Genomic DNA, 27,107 nt, shown 5'->3' on the forward strand with positions numbered 1-27,107 from the left:
AGTTTTGCAGCCCCTATTCTGAAGTAAAGGCTTATTTTACATTACTTAAGAACTTATTAGCAGCATATGTCATTAATACAGTTTTGATCTAACAAATAATGCACAAAGAAGCAATTATCACCAGGGCATCTTTAATCAGTTGTGTAACCTGTATACTGAAGTGAAGACGCCAGGCACCTCGTGAAGCTTTTACTCACATTAATGAACCTCACAAAAAAATAATAATAATAAGTTGAAGTAAAAAAGAAACAGACACAATCCTTTTAATGAAGAATGTATTTTGGTTGTTTGAAAGAACTGTTAAAACTTGTAACAAATTGCCATATAATTATTTTCTCAGTAAAATATACAATCTTAAATTGGGAATAAATTTTCCAAAAAAGGTCAGATACATTAAATAAGAACATAAGAAAGTTTACAAACGAGAGGAGGCCATTCAGCCCATCTTGCTCGTTTGGTTGTTAGTAGCTTATTGATCCCAGAATCTCATCAAGCAGCTTCTTGAAGGATCCCAGGGTGTCAGCTTCAACAACATTATTGGGGAGTTGGTTCCAGACCCTCACAATTCTTTGTGTAAAAAAGTGCCTCCTATTTTCTGTTCTGAATGCCCCTTTATCCAATCTCCATCTGCGTTCCTAAACAGATACAGCACCAACTGGTGCAATGTATAATGTATCATTTTTTTCTACGGCCATCAGCAGTCTCTTGTAAAGGGATAACATTTGCAATAGCATTGGAAATTTAAACACATTTAAGTACTATTTATTTTTTCCATATTCGGTATTATTACCATTACAGAAATGGGGATTTTTAAACGTGATTTCTAACATGATTTTCAGCTTTAACATCACAAATTAACATGAACAGTTAGCGCCCTAGTTAGCGAACAATACAAAACCGTAAATCTACAGGCTTATATATTTTTTTACATTCGGTATATGCATTGGAGTAAGAGTCGTGTTTTATTGAATTGTATTGAACAATAGTATTGTTAACTTTAAAAATGGGTTCTATAAGTAAAAAAAAAATATATATATATATATTTTTTTCTTTTTCCACTTCAAAGAAAGAAAAAAAATTCTCTGTATTAGTCATCAGTTATTGCGGTACGCCAATATGGAACATGCAGTTAACAGATTCCCGTTTTAACAGTTCTTTCAAAAAACCCAAATAAATTCCTAATTATCTGTAGTATTATCTGTAGTATTTTGTAGTTAATCATATCCTGATGTAACTATCACTGTCACTGTTATCTGCTGTATTATTGAATTGTATTTATCTTGTATTTATCTTGCTCTTATTGTATTATTACTTGTACTGTAACACTTGAAATGTATTTGCTTACGATTGTAAGTCACCCTGGATAAGGGCGTCTGCTAAGAAATAAATAATAATAATAATAAATAATTAAAAGGTGAGTAAGAGCTTCATGGGGTGCTTGGAGTCTTCACTTCAGTATACAGGTTGCACAACTGATTAAAGATACCTTGGTGATAATTGCTTCTTTGTGCATTATTTATTAGCTCAAAACTATATTAATACTGCTAATAAGTTCTTAAGTGATGAAAATGAAACCTTCACTTCAGAATAGGTGCTGCAAAAGTCTTTACTAGTGACCAACATCCTCCTAATAAGCCCTTTATTGGAAACAAAGTCCACCTCTGGGATAGAGTGCTATCCATGCATGGTGCACTTTGTTTTGTTGCTTTATTACCAAGGTATTAATCATATACAAGCAGCTAGTAGGACCTGATATGGCCAAGAACAGTCTTCACTTCAGTATAAGACATGCAAATCCTTTATTAATGTCCAGTAACCTGTTAGTAAGGCATGTTTGAGAATAAGCATAAGTACCTAACAAACCCTTATTAGGAGGCTATACATGATGTATTATGTGATAATTAGTCACAAATAACTACATAATAAATGCCTAATATGTAGTGCTTAAAATAAAGTGTTACCCCTTGATATATTGTCAACCTGAAAATATCCAAATAGTGTATATTTACAAAAATAAGTTGGTAAAATAATAAAAAATAAAATGATAAACTCTGTTACAGTAATTAGATGCAGGTTTGGTAACTGACAAATGACTTGTCTGCACATTAAATGTTTGATATATTGTTAACCTGAAGAGATCCACACAGTGTATACTTACATCGAAAGGTAGATAGGAACAATTATTCAGTTTAAACTGAAATTAAAACAGGTGAATCTCACCCATTGCTTGGATTAATCGGCTGTTCTGGTATTGTATTCTTCCAAGGACAGATGTTAAATGTGCTGAAGGAAGAATAACAGTGAAAGAGATTAGCACCTTTCAGGAAGATGTCTGGTTAGGGTTGGCCAACAAAAGTGAAATAACCGTGGGGTCACTTGCATGGCACGCACAGTTCACTCCCTTCTATTCAAAGAATATTTATTTATTTCATAAGGGTGTTTTGGACTCAAAAAGCACAACTCGGTTACTGATTAGAGTGTGTCATTGGCTGCAGATAAGGGCTTCTTTACAGTGAGCAAAGTCTAATTGGAAAAAAGCTGTGCAGTGAAGAAGAGAGACCCCCAGAATCTTACAGGTACACTTTCTTCTTTTTTCTTTCTTTTTGCTGTTGTTTATGTTTTAGACATATGGTACGCATGATCTCAGTAAGTATTAAAATACTATTAAACGTACTGATAATAAGAAAGTTAAAGATGCTATTGAGGGCTTTTGGTATTATTCGTGACATGTTTTTTGTTGCCTTTGTTTAGCACCAGCTTCTTGATACCCGCTGTGAAGATGAATGCATTGCATTTTTTTTTTTTGCTGATATTATATTACATTTTGCAAATAAAGAAAACCCAGTTTTAAAGTAACTCATCATATTGAAAATATTTTGTTAAATATGCATGTATTTATGTATGTATTTGTGAATTTGATATTTAGTTTTCTTCTTTTAACATTCTTTTCTGTGTTCAATAAGTAGACTAAAACTCATTCTGATTGGAGGTGCGTTGTGCAAGACCAAGCCAAATCTACTGTATGATGGAGCCAGCCAGTGGAGCCCCATCATCGCCGACAGGGGCACGCAAGAGGCGACAGCGCTGTTGCTCCAAACTCAAGGTCGGTGTTCCGTTGTGTTGGTGTTTTGTACACACACTCCTCTGTTTAAGTTAATTGTAACACGGATTTGTACATGGTATGTATAAAGTGTTCTTGGCAATGAGAATACAATCATATAAGATGCTTTTTCCAAAAAAAAAATAATTGAGAAGATAAAAAAAAAAAAACAGTTTTTGAAATATGACCAAAAGACATGTGTGCTACATATCAGATATCCTTTTCTGCTTTACTTCGGAAACTAATTAATTAAAGAAAAAGTGGTAATTAACAATCATAAGAATAAGTATGTATGTGTATATATATATATATATATATATATATATATATATATATATATATATATATATACTGTATATATGTACAGGCTTCCTTGAGAAAGATATGTACAACATATCGAAACGTTGGGCAGCTGGCTCTTTGAGCTAAAATATATATATTTAAAATAAAAATTTGAAATATATAGTGCCTATAGAAAGTCTACACCCCCTTTTAAATTTTTCACCTTTTTTTTCATTTATCTACACATCCTACCATACAACTTCCAAGTGAAAAAAATATTCTAGAAATTTGTAGAAAATTAATTAAAAATAAAAACTGAAATAGCTTGGTTGGATAAGTGTCCACCCCTCTTGTAATAGCAATCCTAAATTAGCTCAGGTGTAACCAATCGCCTTCAAAATCACACAACAAGTTAAGTGGCCTCCACCTGTGTTAAATTGTAGTGATTCACATGATTTCAGGATAAATTCAGCAGTTCCTGTAGGTTCCCTCTGCTGGGTAGTGCATTTCAAAGCGAAGACTCAACCATGAGCACCAAGGCACTTTCAAAAGAACTCCGGGACTTGTTGAAAGGCACAGATCAGGGGATGGGTATAAAAAAATATCAAAGGCCTTGAATATCCCTTGGCGCACGGTCAAGACGATTATTAAACTGATCAGAGAGGCTACCAAGAGGCCGATAGCAATTTTGCAAGAGTTAAAGGCTTTTATGGCCAAGATTGGTCAAAGTGTGCATGTGACAACAATATCCCAAGCACTACACAAATCTGGCCTGTATGGTAGGGTGGCAAGAAGGAAGCCATTACTCAAGAAAGCCCACCTTGAATCCCGTTTGAAGTATGCAAAAAAACACTCAGGAGATTCTGTAACCATGTGGCAAAAAGTTTTGTGATCTGATGAAACTAAAATGGAACTTTTTGGCCTAAATGCAAAGCGTTATGTTTGGCACAAACCCAACACAGTGCATCACCCAAAGGACACCATCCCTACTGTGAAGCATGGTGGTGGCAGCACCATGTTATGGGGATGTTTCTTATCGGCAGGGACTGGGGCACTTGTCAGGATAGAAGGGAAAATGAATGGAGCAAAGTATAGAGAAGTCCTTGAGGAAAACCTGCTGCCCTCTGCAAGAAAGCTGAAACTGGGATGGAAGTTCACCTTTCAGCATGACAACGACCCAAAGCACACAGCCAAAGCTACACTGGAGTGGCTAAGGAACAAAAAGGTAAATGTCTTTGAGTGGCCCAGTCAGAGCCCCGACCTAAATCCAGTCAAAAATTTGTGGCATGACTTGAAGATTGCTGTCCATCAACGCTCCCCAAGGAACTTGACAGAGCTTGAACAGTTTTGTAAAGAAGAATGGTCAAATATTGTCAAATCTAGGTGTGCAAAGTTGGTAGAGACCTATCCCAACAGACTCATAGCTGTAATTGCTGCCAAAACTTTTTCCCCTTAACAGTGTGGAGTATGGTGTGTAGATAAGTGGAAAAGAATCCTCATTTAAATGCATGAAACTCTGAGGCACTGACACAACAAAATGTGAAAAAAAGTTCAAGGGGGTGTAGACTTTCTATAGGCACTATATATATATATAGTGCCTATAGATATATGTATATATCTATATCTATATATCTATATATATATATATATATATATATATATGTTTTAATGCATTAACTCATACCCTTTTGCAGTTAATATGTATAGGTGACTCTGTCCTTATGTTATAAGAGCCCTATGCAAAGTGCTCCAGATAAGACACCCTTATACCATAAGAGACAGGGACATCATTCAGGAAACAGTGGATAGGTTTATTTTCATGGGGGTGGTATTTAGATATTATCTGTACCCAAAGTATTAGGTTCCCAGTATTCCAATTTCAATTGTTGACTCCACTATTCTCTATTGCTATTGAGTCTGGCACTTATCAGTGAAGGCTGTGTGACTACAGATATACACTCAAGATAGCCCCTGACTTGCCAGTGGTTGTCCAGGTTTATGCAAACAGCAATGTTAGTCTGGAGTAAACATGCCAGGCTGTTTTTTGTAAAATCATTGAGTTGTGGCAATTATGTGAAGGCCTATTCAGCCATGTTGAAATGCTTTGTTTGTTTTGAGCTGGTTAAAGGTAAAGTCTAAGGCTAAAACCATGACCCCCTTGGACCCTGAATGGAAAAAAAAACACCAATTAAACGTCTAAAACGAAATAAGAAGCATCTTAATACTTTATTGAAGCCTCTGAATTAAAAGTTATTTATTTCTGGTTTCGTGACTTTAATGGGTGCGTTTCTCCTTTCTGAATAATTTGTGCAAATGACGAATTGGAGTAAATAGCTTTGACATTATTGTCAGGGCAAACGGTGGCTGAACCCTGTTTAGCACCTATTGTACAGTATACCTTTAGCACCCATTGTACAGTATACCTTTAGCACCCATTGTACAGTATACCTTTAGCACCCATTGTACAGTATACCTTTAGCACCTTTGTGGGCAGCAGTGTGGAGTAGTGGTTAGGGCTCTGGACTCTTGACCGGAGGGTTGTGGGTTCAATCCCCAGTGCGGGACACTGCTGTTGTACCCTTGAGCAAGGTACTTTACCTAGATTGCGCCAGTAAAAACCCAACTGTATAAATGGGTAATTGTATGTAAAATAATGTGCTATCTGTATAATGTGAAATAATGTATAATGTGTCTTGTAACAATTGTAAGTCGCCCTGGATAAGGGCGTCTGCTAAGAAATAAATAATAATAATAATAGCACCCATTGTACAGTATACCTTTAGCACACTTTCATTCGATTTCCTTTTCTCTTGCAGTTGTTCCTGATGGCATTGTCTTTTGCCTACTTTGCGAAAGCATTTCAAGGGAGTTATATGAAGAGCTCAATCACACAAATAGAAAGACGCTTCAATATCCCCAGCTCCTTAATTGGGGTCATTGATGGAAGCTTTGAAATGGGTACATTTTTGTCTATGTATTTATTTATTTAAAATATTCAGTGCAGGATAGAGCCTTGAGGTGGACCATCTCGTTTCAAGGGATTCCTAGAGGACAACAGGCAGTGTACAGTTCACATTCGTTCATCTGTACAGTAAACATACAGTATGATAAAATGATACACCGTGAGCCGAATACTTGAAGACAATTACAAGTGCTGCAATAGCAGATCCTTAAAAACAGGGAGAGTGACACTTGCCTTTATTTCAGCAGGAAGGCTATTCCAGCTTGATGGAGCAAAATAAGCATAAGGAACACTTCCCAATGGACTTCCTAGCAGGTGGAATGTAGAAGTTAAGGCTAGCTCTTGAACGTAATGAATAATTATTAGAACAGCTTTGTAACAGACTGGTCAGATAGGCTGGCATTTGATTTTGTACAGCCTTAAAGATAGTTTGGCATCAATGAAAGTTTCTACGTGAATTTAGATTAAGCACATTTCATAAAGAACACAATGATGGAATCACACTGCAGGATAAATCTGTTAAGAAAAGTGTTCAGTTTTTGCAGAGCAGTTACAGTAACAAACTAATCAACAATATCTCTAATTATAAATAGTAAATAGGACACATACTGTGTCACTACAATGTGTGCTATATCTAGGCCATCTTTGAGAATGAACCTAGCCAACATTTTAAACATTTATGGGATACAAACCGGTCAGACCTGCCTAGAATACACTGCACAATTCCAAAGTTAAAACACTTTCTAAATCTACTGTGCAGGGGTTCATTTGTAAACAGAAAGGTACCCAAACTTATAATTAATGGAGAAAGATGGCATTTTTGTTTTGTTTACGGTAGCTCCCATGTTCTCATCTGCTTGTGGATTGGGGTTTCGTGCCTTATAGTTTGTGTCGGTAGCTGCATGCCAAGCTTTGCCTTGCCACGTTTTAACATAATCTTCAGTCTTTTTTTCATATGGTTCACCATTCTCAAATTAAGAAAGGTACCGGATCTGGGATCTGGCACAACCAGATGGCACAAGATCAGTGGATTCAAGCTGTCCTGTTAAATTGTGTTACTGTTACTGTTTGTTCCTCTGCAGGTAATTTGCTAGTTATAGCTGTTGTTAGTTACTTTGGAGCCAAAATGCACAGGCCAAAACTAATTGGGACAGGCTGTTTGCTGATGGCCCTTGGGTCCTTCGTGACTGTAATACCTCACTTCATGATGGGAAAGTAAGTACCACCCTGACTCCATTACAGTTAAAGCGTTTAGCTATTCTGTTTATTAATTTTTCTGTAAAAGTAAAGGCATGGTGAGTAAAGTACTAGCGTGGTAAAGCAAGTCTATTAGTTTGGTAAAACACAGCATGTGAAGTTATGATGGTAATCTATATGAGAAGGAGATAATTGAATATGTTTGTTTTGCAACATTCAATTTGCTCTTAAATATTTGTTTTTTTACACAGCAGTAATTTTGAGTCAATTTTGCAGTATTTATTTAGAACATAAATCAGAATTGAAAATACACTATTAAAAAATGTTTCAACTGTGTTTCTTCAGTAGTATGGCCACCGTCCTTTTAAGGCAACAATTAGTTGGTCCCTTATTGTCCTTTAAAAAGAGAGGTGCCACTGAATCTGAGATGGTTCCATCATGTGGATTTCTGGTTTATACATTACAAAAATGGGCAGGCTGGAAAAGCTTGTTGATTTGGCTTCAAACTTGATTTCCCTTGGCTTTGTTGCTGTTGTTTTTATCACACAGATACGAGCATGAAACATCAATTGCACATTCAGTGAATTTAACTACAGACATCTTACCCTGCCAGTCGAACCAAGCCATTACCTCAGATGAAACTGCTAACTCAGAGGAGATCTCAGTGGCAGGTAGGAACATCATGCACAGCACTGTCACTTGTAAGCTCCTCTAACCTGACCAGCATCATGATAGCATCTTCAGAACTTGTATGTGTGCCCAGACGCACTGGAACTAGTATATAAGTGGTCTGGTGTAGGCGTGAGAGGTCTGTGGAGGTTAATATATATAGCAACCCATACGGAAAATAAATATATTTGTAATATATGGAATTATGCATTTTTTAAACCTGAAATGTATTTATAATATATTTTCTTAAACATGACATGTTGCTTAAATATATTTATAATATACTATAAATGTATTTTGTAAATCAACATATTGACATTTATACATTTTTTTTTCTAAATTATATTCAAAATACATTGTAAAATATGTTGTAAATAAATGTATTCACATTAATATATTTAAAAGTGTATGCAGTGTTTTCAAACAATATATTTATATATTGCATATAATGGGAGACTGCGATGGCAGCACTAAATTTAAGACAAGAAGGCTTCATAAGTTTATCCATGTACAGCAGATAAAAACACAGACACTGTGATTTTAATTTGGTAAATAAGTTTATTCTTGATGGAACAAATATGGTCGTTAATCTTTCTGCAGATACCGAAGTGTTACAGATACCTCATAAATAACTGGGCTAAGCCTAGTATTTAGAAGAAAAAAAAAAAAAAAAAAAAAAAAAAAAAAAAAGAGAGGTCAATAACAATCAAGGACACAATAGGCTGTTCATATTTTAAGTCACCTTATATTTAAACTGTATGCCCACCAATATGAAAAAAAGAATGAAATTGTAAAAATGTATTTCCAGTTTATTAGTGTTTTTTTTTTTTTTTTTTTTTTTTAACTTTCATAGCTCTATTTTCAGCAACAATTCCATAGCTTTTCAATTGGAAGCAGCAGTTTTTTGCAAACAGCCTTTTAGCATATGTTGAAAGCGTTTCATTTTTGTACTTGAGTGTTTTATATACACTGAATTTTTACAAAATGTTGATATATTCCGTTAGGTTTAAAGATAGTGGTTATTTTTAAGTGAAATTGCGGAATTCCATTCCTTTCTTATTTATTTGCTTCATATCTGTTTGGTGGAACACATGCAAAATATGGTGTGTGTCCAGGCACTTTACATTATGTAGCCTAATAAATTGTGAATACATTATATTGTAACAGATTTCTTAAACTGAATTGCTAAAACACTTTGTTCCAAAGAATTAACAGAAGTTAAAAATCTCTCTTTACAAAAAAGATAAAACAACTCAGTCAGAAATCAGCCACAGCACAAAAAAGAGGGAATCCAGGGCAAGTAACAGATAGAAGCAAAATGTAAGATTTATTACTTATCCAGCCAATAGCAAAACTATACAATTAACCCTCAGGTCTTATGTAAATAGTAATTAATAAGTCTGGCAACCCCTGACAAAAGATAAACAAAATCCACTACAAAGAAAGGTAACTCATATTTTTCTGAGTTAGCTATATAAATATAAGTAACTCAGAAAATACTATTTGTATAGGGATATATTAATCAAGACAATAATATCACAACCCAGGAGTATATTGACTAAATTGGCAGAGTTTAACAATTATATGCACCCTTTAGATATTAACACCACCGAGACAAAAACAATCACTTATACAGATTTTAGAGATTTATATCCCTTCACCCAACAAATAAGGAGTAACTAACAATTACAGGTTAGAGACCCAATAATATAATCCACTCAAGGGATAGCACAGAGAAAAAAAAAATAATGTTCAAAAACAAAAAACAAACAAACAGTCTTAATCCAAAGATCCATAAAACTCAAACAAGAAAAAAAAAAAAAACAATGTCCCAAAAAACAAAACAAAAAATGGCCATTAAAAAAATTGTAATCCAATAGCAGCAGAAAAAAGAAAAAAAACAAAACCCCAAAAGGATTGATCTCACCCAATTCTACTGTTCAGGTCCACGGTGATGAAACTTCTTAATAGAGCTGCAATGTTCCTTTTAATCCATGCTTGAGAAAAAAGAAACTCGCACCAGCGATTGAAAATAGTGCGTTCAAACCAAAACCAATGCAAATATAGAAAAAGAACACGACTAGCAAACACGAAAGTATCAAAGCAAAACAAAACATTAAACTTACTATTAAAGAAAAAACAAACGTTAGTAAAGCCGAGTAAAAGATAATGTCCATGAAAAGACTGAATATCTAATCCTAAACAAAGGAAACTACATCTTAAAAATCAATAGACATACTAAAACCCAGACTAACGAAATAGATAAAGAAGTAAATAAACTTAGCCAAAGGTTCCAAAAGAATGGCAAGTCCTGAGAGCACCAGCTGAGAACAAAGAACTCTCCAAAATAATTTTCTACCATCTTTTAAATTACCCGGCTACCAGTCAGGAAACGAGACCTGTGTAAAAAAAAACTATGGCAAGCCGAAAGGGACAGAATTGAAAAAAGCGTAGCAGTAATTCCAAGTGAAAAAATTAAGCAAGGCAATCTTAGTCAAATAACTACTGCTAACCACATCATATATATTAGAAGATCTGATCAAATAAAACACTTGACAGATATATATTTTAGCAATGGATAGTATTCCAAAGTATATTTAATTTGTTAGAAGCACAGAATATAGAACATAGAAAGTAAAGTAGTAACACGTCCAGACCATCTGCAATTCAGGTATGAATTAAACAGGTGTTGTGCTTATTACAACACATTGTGTGACAATCGTCACAATATAATACATGTTTAGTAAATATATTGAATAATACATTTCTAAAAAATACATGGACAATATAATTGATATATTGTTACCTGAAATTATATTTTAAATATATTTAAAATATGTTTAAGCAAATACATTGTAAATATATTTTCCATATAATGAAAATTGCCCAATTTTATAATATGTTAAATATATTTTATATAACGTTACATACATAATACATATATTTTTCCATATATTTTATAATTCCCAAAGACTATGAGTTTTATATGAATAATATATTTAATATATATATTTTTTTAGTATGGGAAAGACTCATTTATATGTACATTTACTTACACCCCGTTCGTTTCGGATGGATTGTAAGTTCTCTTTACTTGAATACCAGACAATGCTTGTGAGAATCTCTGAATAAGTGGAATAACTACTGTTATCGGGAAAGGATCCCCTGGGGATTTACTTTGTTCATGAGCAAATCCCCTAATAATTCCTACTTTTCTTACATTTGTTATAAAAGTACTGCCTGGGTTTGACAAATGAGAACATTGGAAAACTCCATCGGAACTTCAGTCTTTTGCAAATATGGCAACTTACCTTAATAGAGCTTGAACCTCTTCTAGTTTAAGATGCATCTTAGGAACGAGACGTCTGAATTTCATGAAGTGTACCAGGCACATTTGGTACCAGGCACATTCTACATATAATAATCCATTGCATATCCGACTGCGATGGGACCAGAGTAAGGGCGGATATGTAAAAAGTCGGATGAATGAACCCTGTTTTAAATACCATTATACACAGCTATAACAATTGCTATATTCAAACAATTATTGTTTGAGATTCAGCTTTTATTAGGGAGCTCCCCTAAATCCCTTGTGTAGAAAGATACAGGGTATTAATGCTTGTGACAGAGCAGCTGTCTGCCGTGTGGGTGTGTGCATTCACTGCTGAGGGGCAGGCAGGAGATTGAGACAGAGGTTGAAGTTGATACGCCCTCTGCAGGCGAACAGGATTTATTTACATATCAACACACTCAACAGCTCACGTGACACTACCAGCAATGGCAGCGCACGGAGCACATACAACACAGTGTATGACAAGTTTAGTAGGCTCTGTAATATCTGAACTAATCTCTGTTCAATAATAAGCTAACATTGCTGAAGAGGTTGAACATGGTGGATAAATGGGTAGGGCGGATATGTGACAGGTGGATACACAACGGATTACTATACCGTGAAAGGTGGTGGTTTGTTCATAAAATCTGGGTTAAACTAAAGCAAATTTCTTGGATAAACAGTCAATACACCTGCTGTGCATTGAAAAATATGTACTGCTTGTACTGCGTTGTACAATAATCTACAAAGCATTTGTACAATTATATCAAATTTATACAATTTACGTTGTGTCAGGTTTCTATTGGATATATAAAAGGAGTTGCAGAAACCCTCTTTAGAGTTAGATTTTATTTTTTTCTCTTTTTGTGCAGAATGTCAAAAGGAAGCTAGTTCACCAATGTGGATATATGTGTTTCTTGGAAATATGTTACGTGGAATTGGTGAAACACCGGTCATGCCCTTAGGGGTTTCCTACGTGGATGATTTTGCAAGAGAAGAAAACACAGCTTTTTACCTTGGTAAGTACACAGAGCTTGGTAAGTAAAATGTATAGAATAAGATTTCAGTCCCCACTAAAGCCCCATTAGAATTAGTGCCAACTACACTTAAGAGCCTTTTTGTACAGTGGTAAAATATGTCAGGATCGGGACATAATGGTGTGAAATGTCCTTGAGATCATAAACCTTGTGATCTCCACATAACGGAGTGAAATATTATTTATCTTGTGATCTCCACTTAACACATTTTGAGTTTATTTTTTCCCCTGTGTATAATGAGCCCCTTTACTCAGGAGTGTCTCATCCCAACAATACACATTAGAAAAACAAGGTACTTACTATTTAAGTGGAATAAGTGCACAGTGAAATGTTTCATCCTGCTAAGCTTGCTTGGTAACACTGTTTTATTGCAGCCTGCATACAGACGGTTGGGATTCTTGGACCTGTGTTTGGATATATGATGGGGTCACTGTGTGCTAAACTGTATGTGGATATCGGATTTGTAAATCTAAGTAAGTTCTCTTCTTGTCTTCAGATTTAGTCTTTTACAATTAGAATTTCACCATTTTAGCGAGGTTCACTGTTCTCCCATTGATTTACTTGCTTAAATAAAGGACGATTGATCTGTTTTAATTAGCTGGAAAACAAAAGTATAATTTGTACCGTATCACAGTAAAATAACTCCCGGAAGTAGAGTAAACCCAGTACCCCATCAAATGACCTATTACAGAAATGACAGAGACACTCTTTAGTACTGTAGAATGGTATTTTTTTCTGACATCATTTATACATTGGTGGTCCTTTCCATGATATCTAATTGATGCAGTCATTTATAAATTGGTCATTTTAGACGCTGCATACATTTCAGCAGGAGTTAGTCTGTGCCAGAATGCACTGGATCCCAGATCCGAGAATTAAACAGTTTGCAATGATGAACCGTATGAAAAAAATTGCATAAAATAACTCTACATACATATAACAAAAATGCTTTCCTGTTCCGTGACATTAATGACAACAAAAGTGTGCTGTAAAGTGTACTATATCTATGCCTATGAGTAGGAAAATGATTTGTTTTTGAACAAACAAAAACCTATCCAGGTGAAGACATTAGGGTTATAAGCTCTGGTAACAAATGAGACCCTGCATTCCACGCAGAGTTTGTTAGGATATTCCCATATTAGTTCCAGCACTATTTTACTAGTCAATGAATGCATTGCGTTTTAAAATATTATTTCCCATTACAATGCATACAATTCCTAGAAAGCTGTGCAATTGCTTTGTTCCAGGCACTGTGACGATCAATCTAAAGGATTCACGCTGGGTTGGTGCTTGGTGGCTGGGGTTCCTGGTGGCTGGAATAGTTATGCTTCTTGCTAGCATTCCATTCTGGTTCTTGCCGAGGTCCCTTCCAAAGCAAGGTGAAGGCAAGAAGCACGACTCAACGCAGGAGGAGGAACGTGGATCCAAAACCAAAAAGCAAGAACATGCTGTTGATTTTTCACAGATGACTAAAGGCAAGTTTATTGCAGCATATTTATGTTGTTATATCTGATATATTCAGTGTTAGAACCCAAACTCCAAACCTCAAATCCCAACCACAACCATGCAGTTATCCAAGAGATGTGAAGTGACTGTACAATAATGGCTAAAGGATGGTTGCATTATGTGTAATTGATACTGAAGATTTATTTTAAATATCTCTAAAATAACTGTATACTAGGGATCAGCATCGTAACCAGAGCTGACACTCTACCGAGGTCAAACTCAGGTTTCAAGCTATAGCTGGCACTGTTTATTTAACTGCTGGTATTTACTATTCAACCTCCAAATCTATGTTACATGGCAAACCTACAGAGAAAATTAAGGAGTCTTTAGTACTTTAGCAGAATTTTTACATGCGCATCAGCACTGATGATGCAAAAAACAACCGAGGACATGACCTTGGTGTACTCATAGCTAGTTATGGCCATGCTAGGGATGTGCCGAGTACTTGGATCATCTGAGTATCCCGAGTATGAATAACACACTACAAAGCCTCTTACAGGTAACATTGTTCTTTCATGTAAAAAAATACATTCAATGAGTTACAATTGGGCAGGATTGACTCTAAATCTTAAATTAGAGTTAGAGAGCCAAGCCAAGCGAGAAGGAGGAGGGACTTGCAATTCAGAGTTAGGTTGCAAAGGTGTACATTTTCAAGCACTGTCTCATAACTTTCTGAATGGAAACCAGGAGTACTTTATGGAACATTTTCACTCCGGTGACATCGTCGTAGTCCGTGTGTATATCACACTTACATTTTCAAAACTATATATATCACCTGCCTGTAATTTGCGGTCTGCTGCGTGTAAAGGGTGAAAATTAACCTGAGCCTTAAGGCTGTGTTACAATATATATATATATATATATACATTGTATTGAGAGAGAGAGAGAGAAACAGACAGATAGAGAGAGAGAGAGAGAGAGAGAGAGAGAGAGAGAGAGAGAGAGAGAGAGAGAGAGAGAGAGAGAGAGATGCCACACCCAGCACAGAGCCTGCCAGGAACACTGCCAAGCTCACCCCCAGTCTGTCACCAAAGATGCTCAGTCCTGTGAAAGCCATCAAAGACTGCCTGTCAGACCTGGAGAGGGAGTTTACTAAATTCAGAGAATCCATCACAGCCAAACTAAACCAAGGAGAAAGTATAGAATTTGCTGCTGTAGAGAGACAAAAGAGGAAGTCACAATCCCAGCCCTCATAAGGGGACGTTCTCAACAGCGCTGTGAACCCCACACAACAGCAGAGAAGAAACACAACAACCAACACCAACACAGACATAGACAATACAGAGCACAAGAGACACCAACCCCATCCCCTGAAGAACAGACTCAACCTTCAAACCCCCAAACCAGCAACAAACACCCGCAGCCTGACGTGGTGGTTCTCATGGACTCCAACGGGCGCTATCTTGACGAAAGGCGTCTATTTCCAGGAAAGCGAATCACTAAAATCAGATGCCCCAATACAGAGAGAGCCTTCCAAATTATAGCAAAGCCACAGTTTGTAGCCCCAAAATACATCCTAATCCACACAGGGACAAATGATCTGCCGCAACATTCAGAAGATCTGCCCAAATCACTGGAACAACTGGTGATTATTCAAAGGTTAATTCTTCTGAAATTAACCTTTGAATATCAAGATCAGAAAACCTCTGGAGAGTATATATTTACACTTCTCAGAAAAAACAGTAGTAATAATAATAAAAACAACAACAATAATAGAACTCTTTAGAACGGTTCATAAACAATTGTGTTCACAACTTATCTCACCGTAAACAGTTCTATCAGTAGCAACGATCTCGTTCAGAATCAGCAGCTGGAATGGTCAGGGCTTGTGCTCTTCAGTGTTTGGAATGAAGAGTTCAGTCCCTGATTTTGTAAATAGTTTAAAAGACATGGATGTAATTATTCTTTGTGAAACATGGCTCAGTGCAGATGTGTCTAGTCAATGTCCCGTGGGGTATGGGGAGCTCAGAGTGCCCTCCCTAAAGAGTACGAAAATCAAACATGGCAGAGAGTCAGGCGGCATAATTGTATGGTATAAAGGGGAAATTTCTCATTCCATCAGCCCGGTAAAAAGAGGAGTTTCACATTTATGGTTAAAGTTGAAAGGAAGCATTTTCCAAATGCACAGAGATCTCTACCTGTGTGCTGCACACATACCACCCTCCGACTCCCCTTATTATAATGAGGAGGTTTTCCACAATCTGGAGTCAGAGGTGCTGCACTTCCACACACTGGGGAATGTGCTGCTCTGTGGAGACTTGAACTCCAGAACGGACAGAGAAAATGATTTTATAACAATAGAGGGAAATAAGTACATCTTTGGAAATTCTCCTTTGTACCAAGACTCTATCACACTAAACAGAAACAGCTATGATAGTGTAGTCAATAAGAATGGGAAACAGCTGCTGCAGATGTGCAGAAGTGTAGGAATGTACATTGTAAACGGCTGGACTAGAGGAGACTCTCTAGGAAGGTTCACCTTCAGCTCTGCTTGGGGCTGCAGTGTGGTGGACTATTTCATCACTGACATGGACCCCCAGCTCATTAACAACTTCATAGTCAGTCCACAGTCCACCCTGTTAGACCACAGCCAGACAGTGCTGTATTTAAAAAGGTCAGCACAGCCCAACATTGATGTAAACACACACACACACATCTATACAAACTCCCACCCACCTATAAATGGAAACAAACCAGCCATTTACAATACCAGGAAATCATCAACAGTGACGAAATCAAACACATGTTAAACCATTTCTTACATAAAAGCTATCAGACTGATGCAAATGGAGTCAATCTGGCTGTGAGAGACTTCAGCAAAATGTTACTAATAGCAGCAGACAAATCAGAATTAAGGAAAACAAACACAATTATTAAGATCCAGAAAACAAAACCTAAAGAAAAATGGTTTGACAGGGAATGTAAAGCAATGAGGAACAAATTAAGAGAACTATCTAATCTGAAACATAGAGATCAACAAAATAAAGAATTATGACTCAATTACTGTCAAACTTTAAAACACTACAAACATACACTTAAAAAGAAAAAACAAGCCTATGTGAGCAAACAATTATTACAGCTTGAACAATCAATTGATAATAATTCTTTCTGGTCAAACTGGAAGAATCTGAACTCCAGTAACAGTAACAAGGAATTGGCAATCCTTAATGGAAATATTTGGAAACAATATTTTGAAAAACTTTACAAACCAATCACCTCTAGATGCTCCAATCACCCTGCAGGAGGTGACAGACAAACTGAAGTCCCTCTCAGCCAGGAAAGCCTGTGGCCTCGATAGCATCAGCAATGAGATGTTAAAATACAGCAACAACCATCTGAAAGAGGCCCTGGTGAAACTGTTTAACATCATTCTGAGCACAGGCTGCTTCCCAGATTTCTGGAACAAAGGGCTCATTACACCTATTGTTAAAAATGGAGACAGATTAGACCCGAATAATTACAGGGGTATCTGTGTAAACAGTAACTTAGGGAAAGTATTCTGCAGTATTATTAACACCCGAATACTGAACTTTCTGACAGAACACAGAGTAAAAGCCAGATAGGCTTCTTACCAAAGCACCGCCCTACAGACCACATTTACACCCTGCAGGCCATCATTAACAAGCATGTCAATCAGACCAGCAAAGGAAAAGTGTTTGCTTGTTTCATCGACTTTAAAAAAGCCTTTGATTCAATCTGGCACCCTGGTCTCTTCTTCAAACTCCTCCAAAGTGGCATAGGGGGCAAGGTGTATGATATTATTAAATCAATGAAATAAAAGCAGTGTCAAAATTAAGAACAAAAGGACAGAGTTTTTCACACAGGGCAGGGGAGTGAGACAATGGTCTAACCTGAGCCCAACTCTCTTTAACATCTATGTGGATGAGTTGGCTACAGTGCTGGAGCAGTCCTCTGTCCCAGGAGTAACTCTGGATGACACTCAAATTAAATGCTTGCTCTATGCTGACAATCTGGTTCTGTTATCTCCCACAGAGCATGGGCTGCAACAGAGTTTGAACCTGCTGGAGCAGTATTGTGAAACATGGGCTATAAACATGAACAAAACAAAAATTATGATTTTCCAAAAAAAAAGCCAGGATTCAGGGAAATAAATACCAGTTCACCCTTGCTGGCAAAACATTAGAGCACACAGCAAATCACACCTACCTGGGACTAATGATCAGTGCTTTAACCCAGCTGTCTGTGCACTGAGACAAAAAGCCAGCAGAGCCATTCATGCAATAAAGAAATGGCTGTATAACCTAAAACCAACAATCACGGTCTGGCTCAAACTCTTTGACCAAGTTATACAACCAATCCTTTTGTACGGCAATAAAGTTTGGGGTCCCACTCTAAATTGTGAATATAGTAATTGGGACAAAAGTCTAACAGAAATCTTACATTTAGAATTCTGCAAAAACATCTTGCAGTTGCATAGAAATGCTCCAAGCAATGCTTGTAGAGCTGAGCTAGGACGTCTTCCCTTACTGCTCACTGTACAAAAGAGAGCTTTGAGGTACTGCAGCTACCTGCACCAAAGCAACCCCGACTCCTACCAGTTCAAGACCTGAAGAGCCAGGAGAGCTGCTCAAATAAAAAGACCATCAACTACATGATGGAGAAGCTCTGTGAGGAGAACCAGATCAGCATCACAGAGCCTCAGAACAGCTGCTCTAATCAGGCCCCAGTGAGATCTAAAATAACCACCGCCCTGAAAAACAAATACCTGATAGACTGGGAGAGCCAAGTAAAATGGCTAGAGTGCTACCAGAGTTTAAACAGACCATACGCCCTGGCAGGATATCTTAAAGACCAAAAACAAAAACAACTACTGACCAAATACAGATTGAGCGACCACACATTAGCAATCGAAAAGGGTCAACACAGAGCCACGTGGAGACCCAGAGAGAGAAGACTGTGTGAGCAGTGTGAGTTACACCACATAGAGACAGAGCTCCACTTCCTACTGCACTGCCCCAAATACAAGCTGCTCAGGGACATATTCATACCCAAATTCAAGAGGCACATCAGTGACTTCACCCACCTCACAGAAACTGAAAAATTACAAATATTTTTAGGAGAGGTGGGGATAACATGTGCACTAGCTGCAGAATATGTGACTGTCTGCCACAGTCTAAGAGAAACACATTAACCTGCAGTGAAAATTGTCTTTTCATTGTGTCTGTTCATAGACTGTACCTGTCTGTTTGTATGTTGCTTTGGCAAAACGTGTTTATTCCTGTCATGCCAATAAAGCTTATTGAATTGAATTGAAATTGAATTGAGAGAGGGAGAGAGAGAGAGAGAGAGAGAGAGAGAGAGAGAGAGAGAGAGAGACCACCCATTGTGACAAAGTTCTTGAAACTAACTACTCATCTCTTCTTATCTCTTTACAGATTTCCTACCTTCACTGAAAAGCCTGTTTTGCAACCCAATATTTTTCTGCATTTTGTGTGTGTCTGTTATACAAGTCAATGCTTTTATAGGAATCATCACCTTCAAACCAAAGTTTATTGAGCAAACGTATGGCCAGTCTCCCTCCAAAGCCATATTTTTAATAGGTAAGTAACTGCTAGTGAATATTTTTTATGTACAGTAATTAAAATGTTGCATGATGTGCTATAATTAGCACAATGTTTCTTTAGGTCAAAATGACAGTACTCTCTATTGTAATCAGATCCACATATTGCCGTCTTTACCCCTGATTGACTCTTAATCCTATTCACCCTGTTAAACCCTTGATGAGTGTATGCATGAATATTATAATGCTTTGCCAATATTCTAATGCCCTTGTAGCTGTAATTTAGGATTGGATTACCCAACTATTTCTACAGGTATTAACTTTGGCAGGGATAATACTACACATGTTGGATGAAAGGCCATCCACTGCAGGGCTGTTCCATGAAAATTGAAAATATATTTGTTATATTATATTTTAATTTTAATGCATGTCATCTTGTAAAACGATTGTGGAACTGAAAGTTTTCCCAGTTTCCTGATCATACTGCACAGACAGTCATGAAGATCATAAGGATACAGTGCCGTGAAAAAGTATTTGCCTCCTGTCTGATTTTCTGCATTTTTGCATATTTTTGACACTGAATGTTATCAGATCTTCAACCAAAACCTAATATTAGATAAAAGGGACCCTGAGTGAACAAATAACACAAAAATGTGATACATATTTCAATTATTTATTAAAGAAAGTTATGCAACACCCAATGCCCCAGTGTGAAAAAGTAATCGCCCCCCCAGACTCATAACTGGTTACGCCACCTTTAGCAGCAATAACTGCAACCAAACGCTTCCTGTAGTTATTGATTAGTCTCTCACAGCACCGTGGAGGAATTTTGGCCCACTCCTCCATGCAGAACTGCTTCAACTCGAGCATGAACTGCTCATTTCAGGTCCTGCCACAACATCTCAATGGGGTTTAGGTCTGGACTTTGATTAGGCCATTCCAAAACTTTAAATTTCTTGTTCTTCAACCATTCTGATGTAGACTTGCTTGTGTGTTTCGGATCATTGTCTTGCTGCATGATCCAGCTGTGCTTCAGCTTCAGCTCACGGAGGGATGGCCTGACATTCTCCTGTAGAATTCTCTGATACAGAGCAGAATTCATGGTTCCTTCAATGATGGCAAGGCGTCCAGGTCCTGATGCAACAAAGCATCCCCAAACCATGACACTACCACCACCATGCTTGACCGTATGAGGTTCTTACTGTGGAATGCAGTGTTTGGTTTTCGCCAGACATAACGGGGCCCATGTCGGCCAAAAAGTTCCACTTTTGACTCATCTGTCCATAGAACATTGTTCCAGAACTATTGAGGATCATCCAGGTGCTTTTTGGAAAACTTGAGACAAGCATTCATGTTCTTCTTAGTGAGCAATGGTTTCCACTTTGCTACTCTGCCATGAATCCCATTTTTGCCCAGTGTCTTTCTGATGGTGGAGTCATGAACACTGACCTTAGCCGAGGCGAGAGGCCTGCGGATCCCTGGATGTTGTTCTAGGGTTCTTTGTGACTTCCTGGACAATTTTACACCTTGCTCTTGGAGAGATTTTGGCAGGACGGCCACTCCTGGGAAGATTCACTAGAACCTGTGTGCTGACAACTTCACTCTGATGGTAAGGGCCAAAGTTAGTCAGATTTATATTGGGCAGGGCTGGCCCAAATCAGGCCTGGTTGTTAACCAAAGTACTCAAACAGCTGACCCTAATTATCCCTTTAATTGGGTTGAGTTAACTAGGGGGGGGGGCAATAACTTTTTCACACCTGAAGATTGCATGTTTGATTACCTTGCACACCAAACAAATGAAAGAAGCACCAAACTTTGGTGTCATTTTTTCTCTCAGACTACCTCTATATACAACTACAACCCACAAAAAAATCTGACCAAATACAATGTGAAAAATGTGCAAAAATGCAGAAAATCAGACAGGGGGCAAATACTTTTTCAAGGCACTGTATATCTCTTGACATTCCCTTGCTCAGGAACCTTGCACTTGCCTGCTGTGGCGCTCGGGATCTTCACTGGTGGGTTTGTCCTGAAGAAACTCAAGTTAACTGTGATTGGAGCTGCAAGAGTGACGATTGGAGCCTCTTTTACCTCCTTCCTTCTCAGTGTGTCGTATTATGGGTTAAGCTGTGAGAATGCTAAGGTAGCAGGACTCACGGTCTCCTACGAAGGGTATAGATATATTTCCCTTTTTTAACTACAAGTTTCCGAAAAAGTAAAACATACAATCATTTAAACCATTGAAAAGGACACATGAAGATGTATCGACTGATCTTATCGACTTTTTGTTTTGAAGTACCAGGACGATCAGTGGGTCTATTCTACAAAAATCTCAGCTGAGATCCACAAGAGAAGTGTATTTGATTGTATATTAGCAGTGTATTTATCTCATATTCTTTATATTAGCAGTGTATTTATCTCATATTCTTTATATTAGCAGTGTATTTATCTCATATTCTTTATATTAGCAGTGTATTTAACTGCACTACAGTACTAAGAGTCATAGCTTTTAGTGTATAATTTGTTATATTTTTATAATGATTTTTGTTTTCAGGTTGAACAATGTTTCATACCAGGAAAACACTTTGCTGTCCCAATGCAATTCTGAATGTGCCTGCTCTCTGAAATACTGGGATCCTGTCTGCGCTGACAATGGAATGACATTCGTGTCCCCTTGTCTCGCTGGTTGCAAAACTTCTACTGGAACTGGGAAACAAATGGTAAAATCCTCTGGTGTCCTGCAATAAGCAATCTAGGCAGGAAACTCACTTTTACACTTTCAAATCACGTAAACATCAAGCATATTCTATGTGCTTCCAATACTCAGGAAACATTTCAGTCCAATAGCTAGTATCTTATTTGTCACTCAATAAATGATATGTCCAATGATCTGCAAGGAAGGGATTTATATCTCAAAGGATTTCATCACCGCTGTTTGTCAGAGTTAGCCTCCTCCTCCCCAGTCTCCACTTGCTTTTTGGTTTCGTCTAAAGGGGAGGGCAGCTATCCTGCCCCCCTGCCCATGGCTTCCCTATGGTCAGCCTCTCCACTTATCTGCAAGCTTGAAAGGCGAGGCCAAATGTAGTGTGAAAACATGTATAATGCAGTAATGTTGTCTACTCTTAGCTTTAATAAATAATTATTCTATGAGTTTCCTGACTGCAGTAAGGTTATTGTCAGGAATATTGTGTTCTGTCCGTTTTTATTCCATAAGTAGTGAATATATATATATATATATATATATATATATATATATATATATATATATATATATATATATATATATATATATATATAGTTTTGCTGTAAATGAAATGTAGTGATGTATATTCCATGTTTTTTTTTCTTGACTCTCCAGTTAACTTTCATATACAATCTTCTAAGTGTATAGTTATACTGGGTTTTGTGTTTAGGTCTTTCATAACTGCAGCTGTGTTGCGACGGGAACTGAATCTAAAAACACCTCAGTGGTTCTGGGTCAGTGCGCCAGAGGAGATGACTGTGGAACCATGTTTACCTACTATTTGGTTGTTTCTGTAATCGGTGCTTACATTTCTGCTTGTGGTGCCACCCCAGGGACCATCATACTCCTTAGGTAAGGCATTGTTACCTTGGTCACAGCACTGCTGGAATACCTGTATGCTGCTGGTGTTCTGTTAAGCTTGTTTTGCAGTAAGGGATGGTAATGATGTTTTCACACACTGTGATCTTGTCAGAATTTCACCCATGGTTCAGTATTACATGAGGAAGGTTTTGTGGAGGGGGGAAGTACATTTGTATTACATTTTTCTCCCCAGGATGGGGTTTTCAAACCATAACTGCAAAAACCCTATTTACATAGTAAACGTGACACAGGACATCTCCCCCTCTATATCTGTTTAACCTGTACCTTGCTCTTCAGGTCTATTAATCCAGAGCTGAAATCCTTAGCCCTCGGAATCCTAACCTTGGTTATAAGAACTCTTGGTAAGAGCATGTCTTCAGCATTCATTTTGTATTCATTTTTTAAAAAATCTTTATTGTAGACAGGTGAGACAGATAGGTAGAGTAGTAGTGGGAGCAGGAGACCTGTCTAGTAGTTGCCATCTTCCAGAGCCCTGCTAAGTTCAGATTTTCTCCAACAGCCTCTCGTTGCAGGTCTCTCCTCACTGGACTCCCACAGCTAGACTCCCAGCTCTTTGATAGAGAGGCTGTTCGGTTGGCTGCCACTTTCTGCTGGTGCACAAATAGGCTAGCAGTGATGTATTTTTTTATTTTTTCTGTGATCTTTTGTTGCTTTTGTGCTTTTTTTCATTTGCAAGTGAAATGTGACATTAGAGCCTTATCGAGCACTGTATTCTGCAATACTGACTTTGGATACAGTTTTAATTCTGGAAACTGTGCTGTTGTTGTCTTTTGGTTTTGCTAAATTGAATTGCCTTTTACGTTTTACGCAGTTCTGTGCATGGATAACATTGAGATTTAATTTTGCTGTTAGGTCGTTAATGTTAAATTCGACATACCGCTACAATACGTACTGGATTTAAAAGTATGTACTGTATTACAGTTAACATGTCGTCTCTTTAGCTTTGGCAAGTGATATTTTCAGAATCATATCATTCTGATTTAAAATACTACTTCTGTTAAAAATATAGTACTGTACCAACAAAACCAATACAGTACATCTAAATGGAAGTCTGCTTTTTTAAATATTGTCAGCTTTTCAGGGAACACAAAAAAGACACAAGGGAATGGAACGGGCCAGAATGTAATAATCAGAGATGCATCACACGCGTTTAACCGTCACTGAAGTCAGCATTTTCTCGGGTCAGATATGTGAGTGCTGATTGTAGTATATCACGCCCCCCCCCCCCCCCCCCCGTCTTTTTTCTGGAGCTCTGCATCCAACAAAATTACGAATTACTCAAACGCTCAGCTATTTTTTATTCGTCACCAATTTAAGAACTGTATCAATGCCATTTTAATTGTTTTTACATGTATTTTTAAAGACTATGCCTGGACAATGTCATTTTACACTATATTGTGAATATCTTTTTTTTTCCCTGGCTCTGCCGCATTTGATCTCATCAGATAAAAAAAAACAAAAAACAGTATTTATGTACTTATTTATGCTTTTGTAATATATATTGAATCTCAAACACAAGGTCAGTCATTTATTCCAGACCCCTGGTATAAAAAGCAGCTTTAAACCTGTGTTTATAGCAACAGTCATTGGATGCACTTTTGAAAAACATCTTTAATATAAAATCTAAATAAATATATTATTTACAATAAAAAATAAAAAATGACATTTCAAATCAATGTTTATAGAGAATTTTAAATAGCTTTCAAACCAGCTCTGTTTTTCTGTTTTTCAAATTGGGAGCACATGCATGTACTACAGAGGAGCCAGCTTAGTTACTGGACATTCCATAGGAGAGTTTCATTTGTCATCTTACCTTGTGATACTTTAAATTTCATTAAAATGACAACAAGCACAGTGTACTATATATATGTAGATTAATTTTCTTAGCAAAAAATCAATATCAGCATCATTCAGTGTTGAATTCCAATAGGTATCGCAAGGCATATCACAATATTGTCTTCAGTATTGCAATATATTGCAATACAGATCCTCAGTCCCAATACCCACCCCTATGTCATACATATGTTGACCTTTGTACATTTGAGTACAGTATGTTATTGCAAATAAATAATGCAGGAGATTGGATTGGAGAATCTGTTACTTTTTTATGCCTGCAGTTAACAAGGCTTTCTGATTGCAGGTGGAATCCCTTCTCCAATTTATTTTGGTGCTCTCATAGACATGACGTGCTTAAAGTGGGGGTCCAACAAGTGTGGAGGCAGAGGGGCTTGCAGGATGTACGATTCGAACGCATTCAAGTAAGCGTTGCAACCTTTTCATTTCATCTATATGTCAAGGCTCGGCAGATTCTAGGACTTCTTGATCTGAGTAATGCTAAAGACTGAGCCAATTCATTGAAGGAAGGGGAGCACCGGACAAATCCATACAAACCACTGAAGCACAACCCTAACACTCCCAGGCATGGCTCTTATCCAGCGAATCTGTAGTTGAAGTGCTACAGGATATGGACTACAGCAGGAACGGTAACGGTCTGATTAGAGCTACAATAACACATGTCTACGGTTTCTTTTTTGCAGGGCCATCTTCCTTGGATTAGTTTATGGACTGTACAGCCTGTCATACTTGCTGTGGTTTGTCTTGTACACGCTGCTGAAGAGGCGCTTTCAAGAGAACCAAGCAGACCATGTGTCTGAAGATGAAGGCAAGGCAAACTTAAAGGAAAAGGAGGACACTGGCAGTCACAAGGACCGTCATCAGCAGGAGGAAGATCTGCTGGAAAGGGAGAGCGGTATTTAGCAGGAAACTTCATTGGTGCGACTCATTTCTACACCTATCTTTTCTGCACAAACGATATTAGCCAATGCAAGCGATTGGTGGGATCCTATTGAACCTGGGACTTTTTATTTTGTTTTATTTTTTGTACTATTAATTTGAGAGTATTGAGACAGGAGTTGGAGGTTGCAATATGAATACACGCAGAATGTATCAGAAGCTGATGTCCAGTTTATATTAATGCAATATGACTTCAATGGTAAATTATGCCACTATTAGTCATTTGTGATATGAATTTGAATTAACAAACTTACTTATAATAATAATAAAGTAGTATCCTTTGTTTTAGAACTGTGGCAGACAATGGAGTTTCTGCCTGCTAGAACCAGAAGATGATATCAAATGAGTACAATATTTAATGAGCTGGATTCAAGCGCTCTTTCTGTCCATTTAGGGATGGCGTGGTTCACAGCTGATCAAAGCTATGCAGTGTGTTTAAGGGTTAGTACAGTCGTGTCACACAGGCTATGTTTAAAAAACAATAGGAGTAGCATGCTGTGATTGCAGCACTAATATTTCTGAAAAAGAAATCTGACATTGGTTTACAACAAAGTTCCATGTGCCACACCAGCAACAGTCTGGAGGTGTGCATGTCTCGACTTTTTATAAAAAAAAAAAGTACAGTATGAAAAGATGATCCTGTTTTGAGATTATTCAGTCTTTTGTGAAAGTCTTTTGACGATTGTGGGCTTTGTGCTGTTTGGCAAACTTTTTATTTTGATACTGAGTTTCATTGGCCCTTGGTTATTTCTTAACATGAGATTTTCAACAGGATTACAGAAGGTAACGAGTATATTTCTGTCTCAGTAAGTAATTTGTATCAGATGGCTTGTATCAGATTTAGTAAAAATTACTTCACAATAAAATTGGCTGTAGTATTTCATTGTTCTTATTTAACTATATAATATAAAACATTTACATATCTTATAACATTTTAATCTAAGTGTGGCAAAGAGATTAGTGCACTGCAGACTATCTACAGCTAAACCCTACCACATAGTGGAGAAATCTGTAATTGTGTTTCTGTGATTGGATCTGTCCGAGAACACAAGCCACGTTTCCATCAACAACATGAAACTCAAAC

At 37.3% G+C, this 27,107-nt stretch overlaps 1 protein-coding gene across 4 annotated transcripts; it reads left to right on the forward strand.

Annotated features, from left to right (window-relative positions):
• Nucleotides 1-2,466: 2,466 nt before the first annotated feature.
• slco1d1 (solute carrier organic anion transporter family, member 1D1) lies at nucleotides 2,467-26,505 on the forward strand. 4 transcript variants are annotated; one of them, XM_059027714.1, is made up of 16 exons: nucleotides 2,467-2,576; nucleotides 2,967-3,103; nucleotides 6,199-6,340; nucleotides 7,427-7,559; nucleotides 8,091-8,212; nucleotides 12,414-12,560; nucleotides 12,953-13,051; nucleotides 13,826-14,053; nucleotides 19,481-19,645; nucleotides 21,582-21,777; nucleotides 22,160-22,325; nucleotides 23,019-23,200; nucleotides 23,507-23,571; nucleotides 23,730-23,823; nucleotides 25,371-25,488; nucleotides 25,768-25,987. In XM_059027714.1, the coding sequence occupies exons 2-16, from the start codon at nucleotides 3,023-3,025 to the stop codon at nucleotides 25,882-25,884; spliced, it is 2,055 nt and encodes a 684-aa protein (XP_058883697.1). In that variant the 5' UTR covers nucleotides 2,467-2,576; nucleotides 2,967-3,022; the 3' UTR covers nucleotides 25,885-25,987. The 4 variants fall into 4 exon arrangements, with proteins under 4 accessions (XP_058883697.1, XP_033882642.2, XP_033882643.2 ...); XM_034026751.3 differs by lacking the exon at nucleotides 23,730-23,823 and having other exon boundaries at nucleotides 25,768-26,505; XM_034026752.3 differs by lacking the exon at nucleotides 23,730-23,823 and having other exon boundaries at nucleotides 2,571-2,646; nucleotides 2,964-3,103; nucleotides 25,768-26,505.
• Nucleotides 26,506-27,107: the final 602 nt, after the last annotated feature.

Source organism: Acipenser ruthenus, chromosome 7 (genome assembly GCF_902713425.1).
Source record: "Acipenser ruthenus chromosome 7, fAciRut3.2 maternal haplotype, whole genome shotgun sequence".
Lineage (NCBI taxonomy): Eukaryota > Metazoa > Chordata > Actinopteri > Acipenseriformes > Acipenseridae > Acipenser > Acipenser ruthenus.

Excerpts from the sequence above, each read along its gene's own strand:
- slco1d1 (XM_034026751.3), top strand. The coding sequence starts at position 3,023 with ATGATGGAGCCAGCCAGTGGAGCCCCATCATCGCCGACAGGGGCACGC. Across the intron at positions 3,104-6,198 it reads GCTGTTGCTCCAAACTCAAG|TTGTTCCTGATGGCATTGTC; the intron begins GTCGGTGTTCCG and ends TTTCTCTTGCAG. Across the intron at positions 7,560-8,090 it reads CCTCACTTCATGATGGGAAA|ATACGAGCATGAAACATCAA; the intron begins GTAAGTACCACC and ends TTTATCACACAG.